General features: G+C 32.3%; 1 protein-coding gene across 3 annotated transcripts in view; it reads left to right on the forward strand.

Annotated features, from left to right (window-relative positions):
* Window positions 1-27,231, forward strand: part of LOC130893358 (hemicentin-2-like) — a 482,155-nt gene that overhangs the window by 368,127 nt on the left and 86,797 nt on the right. For all 3 annotated transcript variants that reach the window (XM_057799386.1, XM_057799387.1, XM_057799388.1), the window contains 2 exons: window positions 8,210-8,352; window positions 10,017-10,155. In XM_057799386.1, coding sequence (XP_057655369.1) covers window positions 8,210-8,352; window positions 10,017-10,155 — 282 coding nt within the window. The remainder of the gene's footprint in view (window positions 1-8,209; window positions 8,353-10,016; window positions 10,156-27,231) is intronic.

The following is a 27,231-nucleotide window of genomic DNA, read 5'->3' on the forward strand; positions in this document are numbered from 1 at the left end:
CTACATCGATAATTATTAAAATATTTAATAAATACAAATTGCACATGCGTAATACATGAATTATAACGTACCTTGCAACCACGTGTTTGTTAGATGTTCCGGCAATATCATCTACACCTCTTTCTGCCATAGTTATTCGAAAATACTAGTTCACTTTAGCGGAACACAATGATAATAAAACTTCACAATGACAACAATATAAGTATGTTGACACTGACAAATTAGAAAGTTGCGCATCATTGGGTGCGCACCAAAAACGTAACGAGGTCATTCATCGATAGATTTTACTCCTCACATTTTTCTCATACCGGGCCTCTTATATATGCAAATCGATTCTTAAGGAGTAAACTCCAAAAATTTCAACAATTTGTGAAAATCAAGGATAAAGCCTGAAACCTAAAGCTTCAGACTTTGAAATATGCTTTCGCGATTTCAAAAATATTGAGCAGTTGGTGGAATTCCTCAGTTATCTGTTGAATTCCATTGATTATAATGATATAAGCTGACTACAAACTTTGCAGATAAATGTTGAATGGATCACATGATACTTCAAATCGAAGTTATTACTCGGCGCGGTGACATATTTTTATGGGGTCATCTTCAGGTCTACATTTCAGGACATTGGCTTACACCGAGAAATATCCAAATTTGAATAAATGTGTTTAACAACAAACATAGAAAAAATACACTGTTCTCACTTGACTGAAGGCCACACATTGGAGTATTTTAATATCTATATTTTTCCTCATTTCATAATGAAAAATACTTTGAACAGATCTATGATGGTTCATTTAAGATTTTAAGAGGTATGTAAGTGGTAGATCGCATAGAATTTCTTCAGTAAACTTGTGTAAGAATCAAGACAGAAAATTTTTCAATTTAATGCTCCTGGTAATTGGAAAGAAATTATTGATAGATACGTACAACTTTAAACAGGCTTGTGAAAATAAACAACATCTGTAACTTGGAAGATGCTGAATATCTTATGATTGTAAGTAAGAAATGATGACTGGAAATACTAATTTAATATTTCCAGCGTCTTCTTCTTCCGAATTATTGTTTCAACATATAAATGTATTGCAAATTTCATATTCAAATAAATCCACCCAGCTTTCCAATATCCTAATCCATACGAGACAGTTTATAATCCAGAAGTTTACCGTAATTCCTAGCGTATATACCAGATTCGAGTTTTGGCAACGGAAACCAACACATTATCTTTTAAACTATTTATTACAAGAATGCAGCTGGCATTTTGCGGTTTGTAAACCGGCCAATGATTCTATGGGGGATATTGTGGAAGCAATTCCATATTACTAATCTTTTATAACAAGAATTCAATAAAATATACTCATTTAAAGATTGCGATTTATTTCGTTTTATACTTTTCGAAATCATCAATTAATATCTCAGCTACAGTAGTCGATTGCCAAGCACCATGATTATTTAGTGCAGTAATATATTTTTATGAGTGTATTAAAATACTAAAGCATCCGCAATTCATAGGCGTATCACTTCTCCTACCTCGGGTGTGGTGGTTATTAACCTCGAAGGTCGTAACAAGCCAATATGAACTAAGTTGAACCGATGCGAGAACAAGGTTGAGAGAAACCAAAATACCGTTCATAATATATGAAAGTTAGCTCAGTAATTTGTATAATCTGTATAATCAAACAAAGCAGAAAATTCAGAAAAAGTATATTCAGTTCAACAAAAATAAATACAACTTAATTTTACAAGTATAATGATGTTTATTTTAACTCCGAAATTATGGCATTTATGTATAGACAACATTAGATGAAAAATAATAAGTATTTCTCACGATTTCGAAAAACAAAAAATATACAAGGTGACCTTTTAAATTACAAAGCTCATTATTTTTCCAGAAAAAGGGAAGATCTGAAAACTACTTGTGAATACCACCATTATAGCAAGTCTCCTGCGCACCAAAATTGTCGTGAGAATGTCGTAAATCTGAACCAAAAATAGAGCCATAGAATATAGAACAAAAAAGATTTTCAAATGTAAAAGTTATAGATTTAACTCCAATTAAAATATTTGATTGAAGAAATTTATTTAAGTCTCTAGCACAACCTAACCTAACCTAACGTATCCTAACCTAACCTGTCCTAACCTAACCTAACCTAACCTAACCTAACCTAACCTAACCTAACCTAACCTAACCTAACCCAACGATAATGACCACTTCCGGTATCTCTGAAAGTAAATATGATAAATCGATTTCTTGTAATATAAATAGTCTCTGTATAGAGTTTCATAATGATGGTTGTGGGGTGGCTTATCATACTTGTGCCAAGTTAGATTTACTTCTAAGGACTGAATAAAATCCGTATAAAACAACTCGAGCGCCGACATGATGTAAGTAAATCATGTATTCTGAGAGTTTTGCAAATAAAAAAAAACAACCCTCACAAAGTTCAGTTGGTTCAGGAGTTAAATGAAGACAATCCTGATAGAGGGCAAGAAATCTGTGAATTGATGATAGCCAGAATGAACGTAGATTTGCAGTTCATAAGCAAACTGATTATTTTTTTGTGAAGCGACGATTCATCTTGAAAAAGTGAAAGTTTGCGCTAGTATCTTGACAATAAAATTATTGAGCATAATTTTTTTGAGGCCATAGTGAATGGTGAGGTTTATCTAGATTTTTTGATTAATTTCTTAGTGTCTAGATTACAAAGACTTTTTCATGATGTTAATCATCCAAATGAGATAAATCGATCTATTTCATACCAATAAGACGAAGCTCCATCGCATTTTGCACTTACAGTTAAAAATTGTTTCAACGAGGTTTTTCCCAATAAGTGGATTGCAAGAAGTGGAACGATCGAATGGTCGGCTAGTTTCCCCGATTTGAGTCCTCTGGATCACTTCTTATGGGGTTATTCAAAATCTAAAGTATATTATAATATTGCTGATTTAAAAGTAAGAATAACGAAAGGATAATAGTCATTTTATACATTTAATTTAATTGTAAACAAAAAAATTATTTTCTCAGTTATGATTGCACCAAATTAAGAAGGACTAAAATCCGTTTCCAACAAGGTGCCACACGATCCCCTTTCTTATTTAAAATTTCCGAGGGGGTGCTTATAATTCAGAGGTAAATTGTCAATTTAAGAATGAAAATCGATCTGTTTCAGTTTTTTTTCCTCATAATACATAAATGAATATATTAAATTCAATGCACTTCGGCCTTAAGCTCCGAAAACGTTCAACGACAATGATACCCATTGTCTAAATCCAGTGGAGACGATTCTTGTTTAAAGAAGTATCGCTATTGGGATTAAAGTATTGAATCAGTCTATCCGCAATGCGTGATAACGTGAAATAATATAGACGTGGGAGGAATCGCATCAACGAAACCTCGTTTCTTTTGTTCCAATAGATCGATCCTACCAAATATATGACTCGACATGATAGTAAAACAAAATGCATGCATAGTGAGAGAACATCGAAGGACGTAAAAATCGGGAAAAAACATACTTTTAACTTGAGTTACTCTATTTACTTTATCACATTCTTATCGTTGAGATTTGTCGTGAAACCTTCAAACAGATCGGAGCTTCTTAGAGTTGCGCTGGTTCTTGGTGAAGTTGCTGTTTTATTTCTTAGTGGAGAAAGTGAGATTAATTATAAACTGAATAAATAACGTTCGGGCAAACGTTGAAAATAGGCAAACAGACAAATATTATTAAGTTCAATAGGGTTTCATACTAGAGGATGGTGACCTAGAGATTAGATCCTAACTTAGCATTGTAATGCAAATATCTGTTTCAATTTTTAGTTCAATAAGGTACTGCTCTATACTGTTTCTAAGGCTTCTAATAATTTTAATGAAGAAAAATGTTTTTCTACTAGCATATAATTAATTAGTCATGCTTTGAAATTTAATGAATACGAACCTATTATGGAGAGAGAGAGAGAAATGCTTCACTGTCACAATTTGTAGAAAAAAGCTTGTAAAAACATAAAAATAACTAGAATTGAAATCATTTACAGAGTAAAAGGTACTTTTCAGTGAATATGCCCTCAAACTATTATGGAATGCGTGAAAAGATGATATCGATTTGATTTCAATTGGCAAGTGATTGTGCATTTTTTGCATTGTAAAATATTGAGCCTTTAACTAATTCTGAACGTGGAGTAGGTAGGTCGGAAGAGTCAGAAGAGAATTTTTAATCTCTTAAAGAACTCTCTGCTGTGAGCCCCGCTGTTTAGTCCGAGTAAATATCTAACAGCAATCTTTTGTAGTTTGAAGATTTGTTCAAAGTGAGTCGCACCACACGTACCCCAGAAGGGAAGGGCATATCGGAGATGCGACTCAATAAGAACATAATAAACTGTTGAGGAGGTGGTCAAGCTCCTTTCCTTGAAATCTGATTGAAAGCTTAGGAAAGACGGCAGTGTTTAGGAAACCATCTTAATTTTGCTCTTTATTTGGAAAAACAAACAGGGATTTTTATTTAGAACATAATTTCACTTGCTATAAATATGAACTCGAATTAGGTTTGTTAAACATATATCACAAAATTTGTGATATTTATAGACTTACTGGTAAGGAAAAGAAGCTTGAAATACGGTGAAGATAATGTAACTAAAGTAAAATAGAAAGAGATATCCGTGGAAAGTTTCAAAAGACGATGGGACAGTAGGACAGACAAAAAAATAAATTTTTAATATTAAAATTTGACTCAGCACGTATGTATAAATTATCACATGACATAGCTACTCACAGGACATGAATGTTTCAAGACTTACCAATTTGTGCTTACTGTCTAGAAGTGGAAGATACTTCAGACCATATCTTTTCTGTCAGAGATGGCAAGCATATATTGTTCATGAAATGATAGCGAGTGAGGAAGTCTGGTGAATACTATCTCATTACTCTAATTACTAATTAAGTTGATTAATTAATTGAAATCAATTCCCTTTTTCCATGCGTTTGTATTGTCGAAGCATTCTTTCCATACCGAATGAGGTACCTCCAAACCATGTGATTTGAACGCATCAACCGCTTCTTCATGTGAAGAAAAATGTGACTCAGTAATTTATTTTTGATTGTGCCAAACAAGGACTATACGGTGAACCCACTAGTTCGATTTTTTGACTGTTCAAAAACGTTTTTCTTTGAACTAATGTGTTAGAGTTCGCATTGTCGTGGTGAAGATTTATTCGTCTTCTGCGATCGGTTTCCCTGATTTCTTCGAACACTTCTCGCTAAAAAATGATTCAGAATTGACCGTTCTACGTTGCTTCAATGGAACGATGGTGGCATGTCCATGCTTCGAAGTGCTTCGTGCGCGAACAACTTTTGTTGGATTTGGTTCGTATTCTAAGACCCATACAGACGATTCTTGTTTAGTTTCGGGTTCATACGCATAGATCAATGATTCGTCGCATGTCACGATCATATAGACGCACCGGGATTGAATTTTTTCAGCATTTCTTTGCACAAATTCTCAAAATTATACTTCATTACCAAAAGTCGAAGCGAGCTAGAAAATTTTCGCGTTTCCATACCATTCTTTGACCAAGATGATTGTTTCAAATAACTGTAAACAACTCAACTAGTGCTCGTATGAAAACACGTTTTAAGTACTTTCACTATTGAAAATGTCAAACTTATTGATGGTAATATCGGATTTGACATATTTATATCAGTGTTGCCATATCCAAAAACTTCAGTAGCCATCCTCGTAGACCAAAATAAACCTAGGTAACGTTATGAAGTAATACATTCTGGTGGTTCCGTTATACTGCATTTAAACAGTGTAAACTTCCCATATATCTTCGTAATTCCAGCATTTTCGAATGTTTTTTCATCCATAAACAAATATTGAATTAAAATAAATCAACTTATATTATACATATTTCTCGTGAAAACAATGTTCGTCATAAACTCTAATAAATTAACTTACTAGTATACTAATATTTTTGCGTACTCTATTCTTGTTTTTACTCATAAATATCAAGAAGGAGAATAATTTCAAATCTCAAATGAATTGAAATATGCGAAGGTTTTTCCTAGAAAAGGCAAAAGGTATAAAATGCTGACCTACACTGTTTTTCATTATTCTCCAACAAATCTTCCAAACGTGATATGTACCAAACGAAGGTAATCTATAAAATCTGACTCAGTTGTGATTTGTTCTAGAAAAGAGAAGACTCCAAATCTTCACTAACATCGAGTTTTCGCCAGAATTTTATTATTTTCTTGTATATTTGAACATTGACCCAATACAAACGCAAAATATTACACTTTCTCATTAAAAATAAGAAAGTGATAAAATGAAACAAAAATTATGATAATAAACAAAAACAACTTCAACAGTGAATACAAATATATATGTTGCAATATTATATAATCAATATAAACATATAATTAGTATTCAGATGACAAGTCAAAAATAGAAATAAAAATTAGTGAAGGAAAAAATTTTTATTCTTCATTCAAGGAGATTAGAAGAAACCGACATAAATTATTTAACAAAAAACAGACAAACTAGTACAGTTGATATAGTTAATTCGAAATAAAAACGGAATTTTGATTTAGAGAGAAGACTTATTCGAGACTTGGACAAGCTTCGCCATAAATCTTAAAAACTTAAAAAATAAAAATTTTGAAGTCAAAATATAATTGGTTGAAATAAACCATTAAACCATTGCTGATGATTATTTTTCCAATAAGAGATTTAAGAAAAGATAAAAATGATATCGGAAAGGAAGGAATTGGAACCAATTTTTGACGAAAAGGGAATAACGCAGTACTAGTAGGAGAAAGATACAGTTGATTAAAATGTTGGAGGAAGGAATAGTAAGAAATATTAGAAAATCACCTTAATCTGAAAGTCGAAATAAAAGCAAAAAATATGCTAGAAATAAGGGAACGTCTAAAAAATCACTACGTCAGAGAAAGAAGAAGATTATCAAACAGAATCTGAGAGAGCATGAAGATGAGACCTAAGCAAAGAAAAGTATAGACTTATAAGTCTTTTGCGCTAATTTTTGTTTTATTCATGATATATTTTCTTCAAGATCTAGATTTCTTAGAAAATTCTAGACACATTTCATGTATATACCTACCTTCAACTGATTCAGAAATTTCAATGTTTTCAGATTTATTTAAAAAAGAGAAAAAATATTTCACAAATTCGCTACAATACACTAAAAACCTATTGAGTAAGACTGATTGTTTATTAATAATATAGAAAAAACAGAAAATGTAGGAAATAGTCAAAATGATCACCGCGAACGTCTTGGCAACATGCTGAACAGATTTGGGAGGTTTAATTTTGTATAAAATACTTTTGACATATCCTCACATTAGTTTAGGTTCTTCCTAACATTAATTTGGTAATAGGGTGGTGATACATATTGCTGAAACTATATAATATTCACTGAAAGTTGTGGTTTTGCTGGATTAACATGTAAGTTTGTCAAAATTGGCACGATACTATTTTGGAGCAGTTCTAAATATCTGTCTCCATTCAAGTTGCCATCAAGGAAAAGAAACCCACGTTATAATTTCCAACAATTCTTGCTCTAAAATAATTTTGATTATTAAAATGACCGTCATAACATTATTACCTAACATTGCCATTATTTATTCACAAAAATAAGTCATCATGATGAAATTTTCTCCCACGGGTTCCTTCAATATTCGAAAAATTGATGTGTGGCTAACGTTGGTCAGTGGGACCATACGATGCGTCCAATCGTACCAGCGTTCAACGTTGGAAGCATTGGACGCATCGTGTGATACCGGCTTAAGTTATCGTATTTTATTATTCAATATTCAACCAAAACGAACATCTTCCAAATTATATTTTCTCCAGAAAATTGTGTTTCCTGTAAAAATTTTCCCAATTGTTTACATTCGATTATCAAAAATAAATACGCGTGGGACAAGACGTTTAACTTGAAAAAACGGCATCTCATGATATTTAGATTATATAATGTATATACATACGAAGAAATGAACCAAATTCTCTTAGCAGTATCGAAATCCTCAATTTTGAACCGCAAATATTAAATTATTGGAAAGACAAACAATACTTGTACGATAGGTAAGTTTTCCTTATGGAAACAAACCTCAATATACACCCCGAAGTTAAATATTCTCTCAGTATGAATATTATTCAGTGTTACACAATTGTAATTCGCTAATCCAATATTGTTATTGCAGGATGGACGGTCACTAGAAGGCGGAATTGTAAACGTGAGTCCTGATGGGAATACAACGACAAGTGCACTTGCCTTTACGCCCACGGCTGCTGATAACGGTCTGATTCTCACGTGCAAGGCGTCGAACCAACGAATACCATTTAGGTATGTGGAATTTATTGAATGTACCAGGTTATTGCGATAAAATAATTCGATATTTCACAGGGATTATTGATGTAAGAAAATATTCTTGGCAAAAAAGCGAATAAAGTGTAGAATGGAGTGCTTTGTAATTTTCATACTACTAGAAATCGTGTCGAGTACTAATAGATAGATTCTATTCTCTTATCGTCTTCTACTAATCATTTTAAAAACATCTGCTATCGATTTATGACAGCGTGAGGCGTAGATCGATGTCGAATTGTATATGAAGACGGTGCTTGCTACTTTAGTTTTCAAATTTGGTAACACTGATATGAATATGTCAAATCTAACATTATTATCATAAAGTTTGACATATTTAATCGTGTACGTACTCAGAACGGGTTGTCATACGAGTGCTATTTGAGTTATTTATAGAAACAATCATCTTGGTCAAAAAATAAAATTAAACATTTTCGTGCAATGATTTTGTCATGGAATAAACCAACAGCAGTTTGCCGATAAACTCGCTTCGACTTTTGGTGTTGAAGAATCAACTCGAGCTCGGGAAGGTCGCCCAAAATCGGCTATTATGACAGACAACATCAATGCTGTACATAAACTGATATTGCAAGATCGTCATATGGTTTATCTTGAGTTTAAGGTATACTTCGGCATTCGTTCCACTTGCATACATTCAATATTGCATGAATATTTAGCTGTCGAAAAGGTTTGTTCGCGTTGGATATCGCATAATTTGAAAAAAGCTCGTGCCATTGGTACAAAAATTCACTGTCGGTGCGTCTATAGGATCGTAACAGGCGACGAATCATGAATCTACGAAACTAATCAACAATCGAGAATTTCAAGACAAGCCAAATCCAACAAAAGTTGTTCGCGCACGAAGCGCTTCGAAGCAAATGATTGTCGTTTTTCGTATTTACCGGACATGTTGCATCAGTTCCATTGGAACAATATAGAACGGTTAATTCTGAATTGTACACTAAAATTTGTTCGCCAAAAGTGTAAAAAATCAACTTGAATTTAATCTATGGGTCATCACCGTACAGTCGATGCTTGGCACCAAATGATTTCTTCATATTCCCGCAGGTCAAAAACGTTTTCTAGATATCGAATACTTGGTAATCGTCTAAAATTGTTTAAAACTATGTCGGGATTATACGGTAGGTATCTTTGGAATGCCACAATCAATGAGGTGTGGTTGGGTGCTTTGATGTTGGGCGAGATCCGGTATGTCTTGGCGAGTTTTGGTCGCATAAAGAAAAATATTTTATGATATGCAGCAGCTAACACATGAAATAATTTGCACAAAATGTGCACCCATGTAGAAAAAAATTGAAAAAAATATATTGAAAATTAGCGGATGAAGTGCTATAATTAATGATAAATATTTGAGAAAATAGAATATGATAATTGGGTCATTAATTGGTGGGTATCACTTCAGCCTATATTTTCAATCCAATGAAAAGCCACTTCTTATGAGATTCAATTCAAATTTTAATATTTTTTCAGGTCAATATTCAAGTTAAAAAATATTTCCAATTATTAATCCAGCTCAATATCGCTTCGTTTTTACGTCCTTTGAATGTTTTAACGCTTGAGAATTCCAATATTAAAATTTAAAATAAAATTATATTTCTCTTGATTGAATTCATATTTCTTTACAGTGAACAAACACGCACGTGGATGCTGGGAGTTTTATATCCCCCCAAAGTAACTTTAACATTGGGTCATGGATTGAATGGTAATAACATAAAGGAAGGTGACGACGTCTACTTTGAATGTCATCTCACAGCCAATCCGTGGGTGAGTATTCAATCAAATCATTTATTCAAATTCCGTTCGCAAGAAGAATAATTTTACAATTTTATCATTACGATACAAATGAGGGTTCTTAGTAAAATTGTGTTAGAAGTGTTATGAAACCACTAGCAAAGTAACTTAAGAAGTTATTGTGAATTGATATACAATCTTAAAATGACAAGGCAGAAAGTATACCAAGCTCTAATAGAGCTGGAAATCCTGAGAAAACTTTTAAAAGTTCCATCATTATAAGACAACCCAAAGAATCAGATTAATTTACAACCATCAAAAATATTACGCGCACTGTTGGTTTAATGGTTTTTTATAAAATTTGGAAAAGTGTTAAAACCAGTAAACAGTATGTAGAAACTGTTATATTATATAGGAGAAACTATTTGAAGCACTGATAGAGCTAGGAATCCCACGGAACCTTTTAAATTTGATTATCAGTGACATTATAGTATAGTCTATCTTCTGACTTGAAGGACTATATGGAGTATCAAAGAGTTTCTACCGTAAAGTTGAAAGTAGCGCTTATAATACCGAATCACATGACAAAAGTAGTGAATTTTACTAGCTCAAGTATTCCTAGTAATCTCGCCAGGAATTCGAATTATTAGAAATTAAGAGAAAAATACAACTTCAAAATAAATTTATCTGAAGAAATATCAAAGAAGGCTTACTGTAAGATGCCCATCTTGATCAATGCATTCATGACAACGTTTTTAACGGAGAGACAGTTCCGGTGAAGCATGTCAAGCTCTCCGCGAGGAGTTTCAAATTCTTCTTCAATTGCAGTTCGCAGATCGAGATGGAACGTAGTCCTCTTACAAAAACGCGGTCTTTCAAAAGGCTCCCCAGGAAGAAATAACAGGACACATGACCGTGCGGGTCATTCGACAAATAAACAGTAAGCTAGTCCCGCACACACAACGCGTATTGCGCAAAGCTCTATCTTGCATGAAATGACGGTTGTTCACGAGTGTTGAATCGTTGTCCATTTGCCCACGTAAATTTTCCAGCATTTCCAGATAATTTTGTCCTGTTACGTGTCTCTCAAAAAGTACAGACCCACGAGACAGATAAACAGGTTTAATTCTTCTTAAATAAAGACGAGAGGATTCTGGTCGTTCCAGTACACGCACTTATGCCGATTGACTGTACCGTTCAACTTGAAGATTGCTTTATTGGAGCACAAAATGAAATGCTGGAGCTGCGGATCATCCTGGTAAACTCGATAGTGCATGCGTCGTCGCAAAGAACGATTGCATATTTTAAATTAGCTGTTACTGATACTGGTCGTCGAGAACGTGGCGCGTCGACAACATAGCTCGTTTTCAACAATTTCTGGTACGTTATTCACACCGTTGAATGATTTTGTAGCAGCTAGCTCGGAAATTGTTGTTGAACCTCCGTGAACATAGTTTCGAAATCCGCGTTCGTACGCAGATACGAAGTAATAAAAAAAATCTCTTGAAGCGCGAACTTCCCATGTAGGAGCCCCCAGACTTAAACGACGGATCTTAACTAGCTGGGAAACCCGGCTTTGGCAAACCTATAATGGCCCAAGCCTGGCTGAAGTTTGGGTAACTTATACCCGGCTATTCTATGGTAAGCCAAGCCTGACTGAACTCTATGTAACTTTACCTCGGCCATCCCATATTCACTCAAGCCGGGCTGAACTCCTATAGTCAGCCAGGCTTGGCACAACTCTAAATAGCTATATAGTTTTCTTCTAATATCTTATCCATAACAGATAATTTAACATCAAAAGTAATAATTTTTCAAGAATATAATACTTTTGTGCATAAAAGACAATAAAAAATAGTACTATTTCTTTATATGTTTAATTATTCAACTAATATTTCATGTATATTAGTTAGGAGTGTGCAATAATATAAATTTTTCATGAAACTATAATTTTACCAACAATATATTGAAAATCCATTTTTACAAGCAACCAGGTCTGGTCCAGGCTTGCAAACCAAGCGAGGGACATTGTTATCATCCCAGAGTCCCACTAAGTCTTTGCGCGAATAACGGCTTCAAGCTAGGGCCAGAGTTGTACATACTTAGCCCAAGTCTGGGTCTATACTGAGTCCATCGTAAAATCCTATATGGGTCGTTCATTCTGATAACGCGTCTACTCGATGAGCACGTGTTATCATGACACAGACACAACTGTCTGAAGCACGAACATGCTTCGTTTTAATCTTTTTCGACAGCGTTGCCAGACCTATGACCGTTGCCTAACAAATACTATCCTCTGTATATATTATTTAGAAAAAATAGGTTGAGATTTCGAGTATCTTGTCCTTCAATTTATTTTATTTTTTATTGACGTTTGTTATTGCGAAGCCAGTGACAATTTACAAATTAACCGAGTGAATTGTTTATAGTGTGTGAGAAAATTGAAATCACATGTGAAGGCTTACGTTGGATGATTTTTTATGATTTATAAACAGCATTTCATTGAATCGCTTCTTGCAATTTTTGGTAATGAAGCACCATCATATAAGACTATTAATAATTGGTTTGCAGATTATCATCATGGTCGTGCTTCTGTCAGTGATAAATATCGAGAAGGTTAGCCAAAATCGGTTGTTCGCAACATAACTAAAGAAGATCATACATATAAAGGCTTCATCGTAAATTGCAATACAATCCATGAACAAAAAACGTCGTAGCAATCCAAAATGGCTATTAAAAATAATACGTGAACTAATCGTATATTAAATGCTTATATTTGCTCAATTTTTTATTGAATAATTGTTGATATTTGAGTTCGAGTTTGTTACTTGATATAGTTGAGGCGATTTCTTCCTCCATTCCACTTTGTATTTCCTCTAATTTCCTATGCATATCAGTAATCAACATTTTTATACAAAATTTGTTTTAATTGCAATTGAGATAATTGCTTCCCAAATCCTTTCTGCTTTGTTCCAGTTTAGTATTTGAAAAGCGCCTTTCTCCGTTAAATTAAAGTGAAAATCGACTGAGGTGTTCGAGTTAAAACAATATTAAAAAGAGGAAGAGTAGCTTAGGAAACAATATAACGTAGGCCTTATCCCGAATCCCTTCAATTCATAACAATTAAACTTTTAATTGGGAAAGATGGAAGTAAATTCGAAACTTCTTGGTTTTTGGTAATTTAATTCCTTTTGTTGTTCTAAAGTAATCCTTATCCGTCTTATCAATAAACTAAATGAAACTCTACTGTCGGCTGACCCGTAATTATGAGCTAAATAGAAGCTAGGAGATACTTTAGTCCATTCAATTAGTTGCATAATCGGTATCAGATGATATTCTTAATTGACTAATTCAGTTTGATATCAAATCGGTAAGCAACTTTCTGAAATTACCATTAACTAATCAATTATTTTACTAAGCAAACACGAACGAAATACTAATAAATGAACTGTGTCTTAATTTTCGTAAAACATGTTATAAATAAAAATAAATTTTCTATCTATCAGCTACTTTGCAGAATGTACAACATTTTCGTTTATTTTTTCTCATACATACATAGTTTCAAAATCTCTTCAATTTTCACAAGGTCTCCAATCACCCTTCCTCCAGAACATCACAGAGTCTTCGCCGTGTTTTACATTTCGGATTACATATGGATCTAACTTCCTTTGACTAATTACTCCATGAAACTCGATCACACTCTTTACGCGTACAATTTTTATGTTCTTTAGCCCACTACAACCTCTTGGTTTCGTTTTGAAGTCTTAAAAGAGATTTCTTCACTGCCACTCTTCCAAAAATGCCAACTTCCCTCAATTTCCAATATCCTTAAGAACTGAATTAATGATGAGATCTATCTGTTTGAACACGCACATCTCTGTTTATTTTGAAAAGTATTATGATTAGGTCATACTATTAGATTGTTTAACCAAAATTCATGAAAATTCGTTCATCCACATATTACATATGGATCTAATTTCCGTTGTTCCTTCGACCAGTGCTCAAATACTCTTTTCTTGGACCCAAATACCTCAAACTTCGACTCATGAAACTCGATCACACCCTTTATGTGTTCAATTTTTGTGTGCTTCAGCTCATTTCAACCTCTTGGTTTCGTCTTAAGGTTTTAAAAGAGATTTCTTCCCTCAATTTCCAATTCACTATAGAATTTCTCAAAGATAAATCACTGGATTCATTGATCTGAGCTGAAATACTCGTATCTGGTTCCGTGAGTCGCCGTGATCATTTACTGATCAATAGAACACGATTGTCTTGAGCGCTTGTGGTTTTTGGACGCCGTTCTGAATGTTTGCTATCGCCAAAGCTTGATGGACGCATATTTTTTCACGTTGTAGTCCACTTTACTTCGAAGTATGTTTAATTGGTTCCTTGGTTTTGGCCATTTTAAAACTTATCATTCTGAATTTGCAAGAACGAGATCAATTTGAATACGAACTTCACAAAAAGATGTCTTGGTCTAAAAAGAACACATCCCCGCACTTTTTGCGTTTCACAGGGCTAATTGGAGCTATACTACAATCATAAACACTGAAAAAATAACGGAGACTATTAGTTTTGGTTTGTAAGGCAATTTTGTAAGTGTATTATTTCGAAATTTATTTCATGAATTATGGGGTAGGCAAAAACTTTTGGCCGGTGGTGTATATGGGATACACAATAGAAATGTTCAAATTGTGAAATCGATTCTACATTATGGTTTTATATAAAAAAACCGAAACCAGACATGTTATAAACTGTTGAAACTAGACTTAAGTTTGGATGTTGTGTTGAGCTCTTTCTACGATTGAGGAACGAAGATTTTAGAAAACAATATACGTCATATATATCCAAATATTATTGGCGAAAGAACACCCGAAATATGACAAGGACTAAAATTAAAATGGAACTGTCTGGAGATACGCAGATCAAGACTGGAATACGACAGAGGGATAGCGTTAGTCATACATTATTCAATATTATCCTGGTCATAATCATAGAAAGCGTCAAAAATATCAAAGCAGGTTACAGAATAGAAGGAGATTTATGACCTAAAATGCCTAAAATACTATACAAAATCAAAATTACGGCGGATAAAAAAAATATACTGAAAATATTATTTTGTTTAATAAATCCAAATTAATATTTGTATTGTTTAACTTCTTTTCAATCAATCAAAATAAAAATAAGAACATTGCAATAAAACCAAATTTTCTTAAAAATAAAACTTGCATTCTAAACAATAATATCCCTTTTTTTAAAACGCTAGTAGCGTGTATTTCCGCCTCTGGATGTAATTGTTGCTAACATTCTCTTGGGCATGCTTTCAATTAGGTGCTGTATCACTTCTTGAGGTATAATCTCCCATTCCTCTAATGCCGCTTGCTCAAGCTCATTAAAATTTTGAGGAGATGGATTTCGACGACGAATGCGGCGTTTTAAAATGTCCCAGACATGCTAAATAGGATTCATATCTGGACTTCTTGGTGGCCAGTCCAGGGTATGAATTCCTACTTCGTTTATGTAATTCAGAAAATCTGCCGCAACTTGTGGTCTAGCATTATCATGCATTAAACGAAAATCATCACCAATAAATGGCCCAAACGAAACGACGATTTTCAAGAATGTCAGTTATGTATCTTGCTGCGTTAAGGGCGAGTCTAGAAAGAGATACTAATTCTGTGCGTCCATCAAAACAAATTCCTCCCCAAAACATGATAGACCCTCCTTGGAATGATACAAGATTGCGCAAATATTTCTCCTCGCCGTCTTCGAATTTGATTACCTCCATCTGGACCTCTTAGACTGATTCTTGTTTCATCAGTAAATAAAACTTGGCACCAATTTCCTAAATTCCAATCTAAATGTTGCCTTGCAAATCTTAGTCTAGCAACACGATGCTGCTTGGTTACCAAATGTACCTGGAGAGCTCTTCTGCTGTGTAGACCAGCATTCTGAAGGTGTCGTCTTATTGATCTAACAGAGATATTTACATTTCGGACATTGACCGATTTCTTAATGAATTTAATTGCAAAAAATGGACATCTCGAGGTGCTAAAACTGAAGGACGTCATTGTCCAGGCCTCCTAGACTGTGAACCGGTCACTCGAAATCTTTCGGTCACTCGAAATCTTTGCATCAATCTGCCAATGGTTGTGTGGTTTACGCCAAACAGATTTGCCACTTCACGATAACTTTGTCCCTGTCCAACTAACTCGAGTATTCTTTCAGCTTCGCGTTCACTTAACTGTCTAACTCTAATAATTTTTTGTTTAACTAGTCTCGACTTTAACACACCTTGATTGACTTGAATTACTGCTGTCCACAAGTTGGTACAACAATAGAATGAAAGAAACATTAAAATATGCAAAAAATTGAAATTTTAAAAAACCACTAAAACAGTGCTGATTTGCTGATAAGAAATTTTGCTACATTTTATCGCTAGCATTTAAGATATTTGAACTTTTTGTGATAGAAAAATAAAACGAAACCCAAAACATTAACGTTTTAGGTTTAAGTATTTATAAATATCGTTATGCAAACCGTTACCTTTTTGCCGTCGTTGGACAAGAAAAATGTTATTGACGCGTTCTTTAGGATTTGTCTCTTTTGGTTATAACGTTGGTTATAATTTTCCTCACTTGTTTTACTCTATATAAATTCAAGTTCAAGTAAATATTCAAATTCAATTCAAATCTCAGTATAAACTCTTACCGTGTTATTCGCTTTTTTTCGATTTTTTTTCTTTCCCATCCATTTGGTTTCCGTAAACGTTTTATAGGTTTCGCAGAAACTTTGGAGGATGCTACTTTCTATGCGATTCAAATGTACATTTTTCAATCGGGATAGTATTTAGAATCATCAAAAGAAAATTGGTAAGATATCAAAATAAGGATCCACTGCTTGCAATGTGGTTAGTTTATACATAGGTACTAAGTAACGATGATTCTAGAAAACCTTGATTGAAATTGTGACTTTGACTAATTGAAGACAAAAAAATAATTTATCTTTTAAATTTTCTAGCTTACGTAATTGAAGGTGAAGGAAATTAATCACATAAAATACCAGAAAAAAGATATAAAGGGATTATACATGTTACAGCAAACTTGATACTCCTTCCTCCAAAGAAGTAGGTTAGTTATCAAGTTCTACCGTTATTATGGATCATTGGATATATCTTTCTAGGCGAAGGTTTATATAAGTCAAACCACACAATGTTTTCTTTATCAAGGAATTGGCATAATGGGGATTTTTTGGTTTTCATGATTTTATTCTTAATCCTACTGTTACCTAAATACAGTAAATTGAGTTAATTATTAAAGTACACTATTTTAGGAAGTAGCATTTGAAATCGTAATTTAATAATTCAATATCCTTGCTTGTATCGCGCAATCCAAGCATTCCAATAATTCCAAAAAAGACGGATACTTAACCTCACTTACATTTAATTTTTAATTATTGTTCAAGTTATCTAAAAAGTGTAATTTTTCGAGTTGTCCAATTGTAGTATTGAGGTATCTCGACTAATGAAATGAATCTCAGAGAAATCCGGGTATTACAGAAAAACTAAGAATTGAGGATGTGGTGAAATAAGCTATAAAACATGAGCGATTCTGGAGAATTCCAGAAAACATAGAAACCAAATACACAGAGACTACTAGGAAGAAAAGGGAGAAAATACTAGGGAATTGAAAATATAAGAAACAACTTCAACAAGTATTATTAACTTCCGAAAGCTTTTAATCAATATTGAAATACAAAAAAATATATTTTTAGTACGTAATGCTCAAACTTTATTGAAAACAATTAATTGTTAAAATGGACAGGATCACGCCAACCTGTAGCATGTTCTGGTCTTAAACACCCCTACTACAACTTCTGATATATAAAAAAGTTCAAGAAAAATCAGGGTTCAGATATGGTTATCTGGAAATTTAGATAATTTTCAAATAAACGCAATCGAGAAGAAATTTATCAACTATTCATATAGTCCTATGCATATCTATGATTTAATTATAGGTATACTGTTTTAAGATAATCAATCAATAAGAAGGATAGATTTTTGTTTTTTTAAATCACTCACATTTAGCTATTTCTTATAAATTACGTGTCCTTCAAACATTCATGAAAAATAAATTGAAAACAGTAAAAACAATGCCCTATTTATGTATTCTTACGTATTTCGACAGCTCTTTTTATTGATAGCACCATTGGAAACTCAATAATAGATTTCTTTTCAGAACAAATAAGTAAAATTGAACAAAAGGGAAGTTTTGTGTTTGCTATTATTTCAAGTCCCCGGGCGAATCGGCACCATATTCTATAAAGATCGGTATCAAACAATGGCGTTCACTTATGTGATCAAACTGGGATTTCTATATAAATTTATCTTGAATCGTCAAGTGAAGATTTTGAAAATTATTGTATAACTGAAACGATTTTTTCTGTTATATTTTTATCACCTAATTTTCAATTATTATTAGTACAATTATTCATGTTTTCTCAGTGTGGGTGAACGAATTTTTATGAATTTTGGATAAATAATCTAATAGTATGCGTGCGTAATCAAACAGGTGGATCTAAACATTAATTCAATTCTGAGGGATTTTTCGATGTTCCACTTTGGTAAAGTGTATTTTAGTCCTGAAACACTATTATAACAAAAAACAATTATTCACTATCAGAATTTATGTCTAAAATATATAATAAATATCTATAGGATATTTGATGGAAAATGAGGTGAATAACGCCATCTGAAAATCAAGTAAAACTTATTTTGTTTTGCTGCTGAATTGTCGTAATTTTAGGTCTGTTCTGATTGAAAATTAGTTTTCAAAACAGATAAAGATTTTATGTTTTTAAGCCTGACTTGACATTGACTAGTTGCATAATCATATTAATCAATAGATAGCCCACAACATGCATATAAAAATAAAAATTTGTTTCATATATGGTAATCATTTTCTTCAATTCCTTCCTATTTCTTGTCTTCGCCCATCAATCTAGAACTACTCTCTCAATTAGATTTTTTGTACCTCAGCGTACTATTCCTTTTTTCGTACTCTTGCAACATTTATATTCCGGTAATGTTTGAAAGTACTTCAGTCATCCTATTCTTCTGGATCTTATAATTCTGCTAAATTCTTGTTCATTCTACAGTTCTTCATTTCTTGGTTTGTCCTTCTTCTCCATATTTCTCCCTCCTTTCTCCTATCCTAATGTCCTGTCCGGTTTCCACAACAAAAAATAATTTTCCTTGGTGTTTACATTTCAAAAATATGTGGCGGAATTAATTAAATTATTCGTAGTTGCATTAAAGTTAGATATTTTGTATCAATGATAACTTCTTTATTTCCATTTATGTGAACCATATCTGAAGATTCTTTCTGAACCTGAAAATTCTCTTTCAATTTTGTTTAAATTCGTATCAAGAATATTTGAATTTCTATAGTCTTTCTCGATATTCCAGAATTTGTTATTGGAGTTTTATTTTTTGGCGTATTTATGACCGTTTAATCTATTTTCTAAAAACTGAGATGTTTGTCCTTTGTAACAGCTTCACAATGATTACAAGGTACTTGCTGTATAATGAGAACCATTTCCAAAAATTGTCTTTTTCTAGTGTTTGATTTCGTATTAAGAATTTATGGAGGTTTATTATTTAATGTGTCTTTTTTGATATTCCATGATTTGCTAATGCAGTTCCATTTTTGTTGCATATATGACCTTTTGATCTATTTTAGAAACACTGAGATGTCTGTCCTATGTAACAGCGTTACAATCATTACAATTATACTATATAGTGTGAACCGTTTTCAAAAATTTTTATTATTCAATGCATATTTCTTGATATTCCAAGATTTGTTAATGCAGTTATATTTTTTGTCTTATCTAGGACCTTTTTTTATCTGTTTTGTAAGCACTGAGATGTCTGTCCTATGTAACAGCGTTACAATCATTATAAGTCACTTGATATAAAGTGGGAACCGTTTCCAAAAATTTTTCTTTTTCTAATGTTTGATTTCGTATTAAGAATTTATGAATTTTTATTATTCAATGTATCTTTTTTGATATTCCATGATTTGCTAATGCAGTTCCAATTTTGTCGTATAGATGATCTTTTGATCTATTTTCTGAACACTGAGATGTCTGTCCTGTGTAACAGCGTTATTTGTTGGTACAGTTTCATTTTTTGCCGTATCTATGACCTTTTGATCTATTTTCTGAACACTGAGATGTATGTCCTATGTAACAGCGCTACAATCATTATAAAGTACTTGATATATAATATTATTTTCCAATTCTTATTGAATCAATTCGATATATACATTTTTCCTATTCCTCTCAAAGATATAAATGAAAATTTCAATCCATATTATAAGTGGTTTCCACATGTTACTGGAAATTTGCCTTTTTAATTTCAATTAGCAAGTAAATTTTAATTACCAAACCAAAAAAATGTTAATGTTTTATAAATTAATTCAATTAAAACACATCAAAATTCAGTTCCATCGTCGACCATGCCTCACTGCTCAGCAAACAGAAGCTTTTAACTAGGTTTTGCTGTTTTATTTAAACTATTCAATTATTCAGGGAGATATGATATCATCAGGCATTCCGCGTTTTCTCTACGGACACACCGTAATGTTTAGGTATAAAATAATTCCTGTTCCATATCTCTAAACATCTTGTTGAATAATAAACGAACTTCAGCATCAGTGCTAAGAAGTAATAAGACATCTACTAGTACGGAGGAAATTTAAACCGATTTTTAGAAAATATGCATTTGGTGTAAATATGTATTCCGGAAATGATTTTTTCACAAAAGGTTCACAATAACTGATTAAGGGCTCAAAGAATATAGTATTTTTGGATCCTCGAGACATCACAAGCAAAGTACAGAGGTCTACAATCGAAAGGTAATAGTGAACTAATTATTTGTGTCCAGACGAGACAATAAAAACAGTAAGAATGGGGTAAAGACAACAAAAAGTACAATAAAATGTGATCTGAAAGAAATTATAGTAGATATTCAAGTGCTAACAGGTTTCATAACTATATTGTTTAAAATAAAGTTTTTAAAAACGAATTCATTATAACAAAAAGTGAAACAATCTGATGGAGTCTTATACTTTAACTTTCTTTTAATATTAGTTATTATTTTTCAATTGGCGCTATCAGTAGGATTTTCCGTATCAATGTATAGTAAGTTTTCATTATTATTTTCTGTATCTGAAACAGCATTTTCATCAGATTCTTCATCTTCCTGTTCATAATTAAAATGTTATTCAATTTTTCTGTAGGTCTGCTATATTATTAAAAGTACTTGGAAACTTTTGGCAAGTACTTAACTGAAATGGGACTTGTTATACTTATGGAGTGAAAGATTTGAATTGGTATTTGATGGATCTATTTGGGTTAGTTGTTGTGGAGATTATTGTCATGGATTTATGTTGATTGGACCATAAGAAAATGGTCGCTGTTCAGTATTCTTTTTAATATGTATTCCAAGGTTTCGACTAACTATGTACTTATCATCGGAAAATATACATAAATATTAAGTTTGTTTGTTGATTTTTAACGATATTTTTTTGTTTTTGAAATTTAAATCCGTCCATTTAAAAGTTTTGTTAGTTTAAGTCGTTATAAATACGTTGAATTTCTTGTTATGTGGCTACGAATGTCGCTTATCGTCATTTGTCGAATTTTCATAACATTCCCAAAAACCTAAGAAATATCTATAGATTACATTAAAGTTATTTGAATATGCTTTTTTTATCAATAATTTGATCAGCTTTAAAAATATATGTTGTTTCTAAAGCAAGATTTTTTGGCAGATTTATAATCCATAGAATAAGCTCCATAAAAAACGTGTTCGGTAAGTGAACATCTGACAGGGTATAATTTGTCACTTTTCTTAAAGGTAGTCCGATTGGTAATATTCTATCTTTGATTTTATTGAAAATAAAATGAATATCAAGGTGTTGGTAGTTAGCAATTCTTAAATTATGTCATTACAAGATTCTAGAAAGTTCAGGAGTGTTTAATTTTATGAAGAGACATAAAAAGGAAAGCTGTTATTGCCAGATAAAGTGTCAATAGATTATGAAGTTCATCTCATATCAAATTCAAGATAGTATTATTATATAAAATTCGTTTCAAAAACAAAATAATATCGACAAAATTCAACAAACCCAATATTCTTGTACATTATTTTAAAGGTTGTTATTTGCATGATATGAATTTCATACAAAATTTGGAATATAACAATCAATTCTCGATCAATTGATGTAAGTAATTCTCAGTTTTTCAATATTTTCGTGTATTTATAATTTTTATATTTTTTGACCACAATTTTAGTTTCTGAAGATGAATATATACTCATTAGAAACCTTGAAATACATATTATAAACAGAACACTTTAGTATTTGATGGCTATAACCCCATAACATCATGTTCATGGCATTTAGATGATGTATTCAGATATAACGACGGTCTTTACAAAAAAAGTAATGCCTTTGGTTTGTTGTGTGGCTGTTGCTCCTAAAAAGAACCCCTCAAGAATAACTCCAGGGGCGTTAAATTGGGAAATCTTGCAGATCATTCCAAAAAACCTTTTCTATCTCTCCATTGTTTGTAGAGACATCAATCATAGGGCATCGATGAGGATATAAAATAGATGTTTAGAACATCTTTACAACAAGAGACTGACTAGAAATTTCTGGGTTATATCTCAGACAATCTTTTAGACACTTCTTTCGAAATAAAAACTAGAATGTGGCTAAATTTTTGACATAACAATTCAGTTCTTGAGAGCACCAACTGTTGGTGATATTCATACTAAGCTACCACTGCACCAAGACTCACAATTGTGTTTCTATAACCAAATCATCGTCAAGTCAGAGACTGAAGAAAAACTAACACTAACTGTTATGTATTTAGAGACGAATAATTGTTATTTGGGAAATTACTTCGGCTCCGGCGTGTAGATTTCAAATTAGTACTGGATTAGGAAAAGCATAAAATTGTGTTTAATTGGTAGCACAACGGGATGTTTGTTATTGTCGTTTCGACTTGACCTATTTACTCAGTTTCCTACACGAATAATTCCACTGTCTCTAGAAAGGGATTCGAAAAGCTTAGTCAATAATTCGACTTTACGGCATTTTCTGTTCTAGAAAGAAAGTACTACATAAACGAAACCGCTCACAATATTTGTAAAAAAGATTCTCTTCTTGTTTGAGTAGTAATCAAAAGATTATTATATGTCACAATAAGATTAATGATCTATGAATAAATGAACTACAGTGATTATAATTCCATTTACTATCGATACATTCTCCTGTCAACTAACATGAAATTTATCGAACCAAACAACTAAACTCATTCAACTTCCAACAACTAATTCGATTCATGGCAACTTCAAAGTTGAAAATTGTGTCAAGTAAGGTTATTTAAAACACTATTAAGCCGAGCAAAAACTTATTACGTGTTGAAATAATACCCTTGCTACATTCAACTACTGATGGGGTTTTTATGCTAGTCCCAAAACCCCTAAATAACTCTACGGATATATGTATCTAAATACATACTACGGACGGTTTATATCTCTAATATTTGCCGCTAGTAGATAATCAAAGTACTGGCGTACTAAATAGAATAATTACTTAATATGGAATATGTACATCGAATAATTAAGAGTAAACTAGAAATTAATCAAATTCCAGTCTCAAATTTAGTTTAGAAATTTAGACTTTTTTTCTTTTCATATTAACAGTTTTTCTTCCTTCTAAATTAATATTGAAATTAATTCGATTTGTGTGACATCCAAACTTCAATTATGACAAAACAAAACAAAACCTTCAAGCTTACATCTCCTCAGCTAATTAAACGCATATTCAAAATTGCAGTGGCTTTAGAAACATTGTATACTTTCGAGGAGACGTCTTATCGTACTTCCAATTTTCCTGAGTACCAATGATTGTTGAACTTAAATTGTAGGGTCTCGTCTCCGTAGTTATTCTCTTTTGAGTATTGAATATCTATGGTGACTCATCAATTCCATGTTTTGACTATCCAAAAACGTTAAAAAAAAAGTAGGATTGTTTTGTAACTGTTTGAGAATGAAGCAATTAGTGGCGGCTTCTTGGCAGATAAAATACACTCATTTATTACATTATTGAAATACCATTTGAATTGTTAGTTCGAAATGTTTTTTGGTACGCTAGATATTCAAATTGTGTATTCTTCCACTCATCTGGATTAATATTTAGATAAAATTGATGAGTAATTGGGGAATTAATCCATTATATGAACCGAATAATCGATTTATATAGAAACTTAATTTTTTTCTGAACTGAAATTAGTCAGGCGTGGTTTAATATAAAAAAGTAATAATTATATACCCAAAAATGTTCTATTTATAATTGTGAATATATATAAAGTGAATTGTACAAAATATTACAAGCATTTTTTTTTGAATATAGGTTGAGAAAATTTAAAAAAAAATATACGTTTGTTTAAAATTTAGTGAATATTCTAATATCAAATTCTAATTTATGATCCAGTGTTTTGTATGTCAAGTTTATTTAACACTTGACACAATTAAATTTTGACAGACGGCATTTTCTTCTTCTTCTAGTCCTCTAAAAAAGTAATGTTTTGATCTTCAATCGAATTCAACCGATTTAGTCCGAACTGGGTCCGATTTTGACCGAGTTTCACATTACACGCCTTGTTTTATCACATTCATTTACAATTTTTTCGTTTTTTTTTCAGATAATTCGATTTTCCGCAAATTCTTACCACATTTATTCGATTTTGTGAATGTTTGAAGTATCTGTAAACAACTGAAATAATATTCGTATGACAACACGTTCACCATTAGAAATGTCAAACTTTATGATGGGAAAGTCACAGATTTGACATATTCAAATCAGTGTTGCCATATCTCAAAAATTAAGTAGCTGCCCTCGTATAGCACACAAAATAATTATCGATTAACTGATTCTTTATTAACAGCAAACATTTTCCGGCATCCATTCTCTTGGTAACAGCATTTTGAGACTTTTTAGAGTAACGCGAGAAAATTCAATATTTTGTTCAATTCATTATTTTTGACTCTGGAATTTAAACGCAAACAATGATGTTGAGGTAATGTCGTATGCTAATAAAACGGTACATCAAATTGGAGTTGATAAAAAATATCATCATTCAAAACGAACTGGTATAACATAAAAGTTTATTGGACCAGAAGCACTCGGCTTCAGGACTGTCGTTTTCATTGCATAATCCCCAACTTGATATGAAAATTACTTTTAAAGAAATAGGTAAGTAGTTTTAGATGTAACTGGAATCACCTTTTGTCTTGTCATGCGTTAGGGATGCGTCTTGCTTCAAAACATTTATTAATATCAAAATACTTAGATCTCCAACAGGACGACCACTTTTTATCTGCTGAGGCTTTTACTCTTTTATTATCATCTATCGGTCACTTCATCTGGTAACTAGGCCAAATCCTTAATTTCATTTTGAAATTAGAGTGTTTTCGTTGAGTTCTGTTTTCCATAATTATCAAAATATCAATATTTGTGCAGCTTTCATCATTTTTCCCAACTAAATGATAGATATAATTTGCTTTTGAGCTATCCCAATGTATAGTCTCCTGAATCCTAATCAGGACAAGTTCAAAATCTTCTGTTGTTTGATATTATGCTACTAACCTTTCTCTAAAGCTAGTTTTACTATTGAAGACTAAAAAGTTTGGTGTAAAAAGTACAATCGTTCAGCTGAACTTACTTTTTTGAAATCGGAATCTATACTTCTGAAGCTTATGATCCTTAGGCCTTATAATTTCATGGGCTGCTTGTTTGGCCAAGAAAGTGGCAAAACATATACAACGATTAACATCGAAACAATTTGGACAACTTTGCTCGATTCTATATTCTCTTGTCTGCTTTTAATGACTTCAAAAGAATCAACAGTTCTCCTCGACTCTCTTACATGATTTGCTAACACTTTAGTTGTTGTAGATTGTAGAAAAATTGATTAAAACTCTTATTTGAATTTTATGAATGTTCATTGGGGTATCGAAGTGGAAGTAAACGTCTGTTAGATAAATACTGACTCATCTATAAATTTTTTGTCCAATAGAGTGTGGTACAAAGAATATTTTATTCTATTCAAATAATTTCTTGATTTGGTTAAGCAGTGCTACATATTTATACAGTAATATTGTGTCAGTTTCTTTTTATTTTAACAACAGAATTGTCATTGCCAATTAATAATTGGGACGATGGCAAGGTGAAAATAACAGCAAATATTCTGTATGAGAAGAGAGAGAGAGTTTCGTTGAATTTTTGTATGAGTAGAGGAAATTATTCGTGTTGGGGATTTATTAGGTTTGGCCCTGATATAGGAACTACTCCTCTGCAGAGCTGGAGTTGTGGTGGATGGTAGAGTGTACAGTTGTACAGTAATATTAGAAGATTATCTTTGACTTTGAGATTGTTCGATTCGATGGTACGAATCACATAACAGGCCTGGAAAATAAAACATGGATGAGAAGGAGATATATTTCAACAAATCGAGACGTATTTGATTACATCTTCCAGAACCATGTAAAGTTATGGTGAACCTATTACAAGGGCTTTACATTTCCAAATGTTCTTTCTTTTGTCACTCACTATATAAACAAATCATGAAACAGAAAGAAGTTATGGTGGACCCACGACAAGTGTTCTATATTCTCGCATATTTTCTAACGTTTTTTGCTGAATCTTAATGTATAGGCAACCATGAATCTTGTTTCTATCGAGTGAAACAATTCGTAACAAACAACTGTTTGCGAAACTTCTGTTGAATAGCATTTAAGTTGTTTAATATTGGATATATTCATCGTGTGAGTTAAAATTTTTACGCTTCACAAAATCTATTCGGCGATGAATTTGCATAACTTTATGGTAAACGTTTTATGAAATCGCTTTTCACAATTACGCACACCGAATAATTTGGTTAAATCGTTTATATGTTTAGTTAAAGTTGATTAAATTATCGTTACTTTACATTTAGATTTATCAAATTTGGGCCTTTTGAACGTCGGTTATAAAATGA

The sequence above is a fragment of the Diorhabda carinulata genome, chromosome 4 (genome assembly GCF_026250575.1).
Source record: "Diorhabda carinulata isolate Delta chromosome 4, icDioCari1.1, whole genome shotgun sequence".
NCBI lineage: Eukaryota > Metazoa > Arthropoda > Insecta > Coleoptera > Chrysomelidae > Diorhabda > Diorhabda carinulata.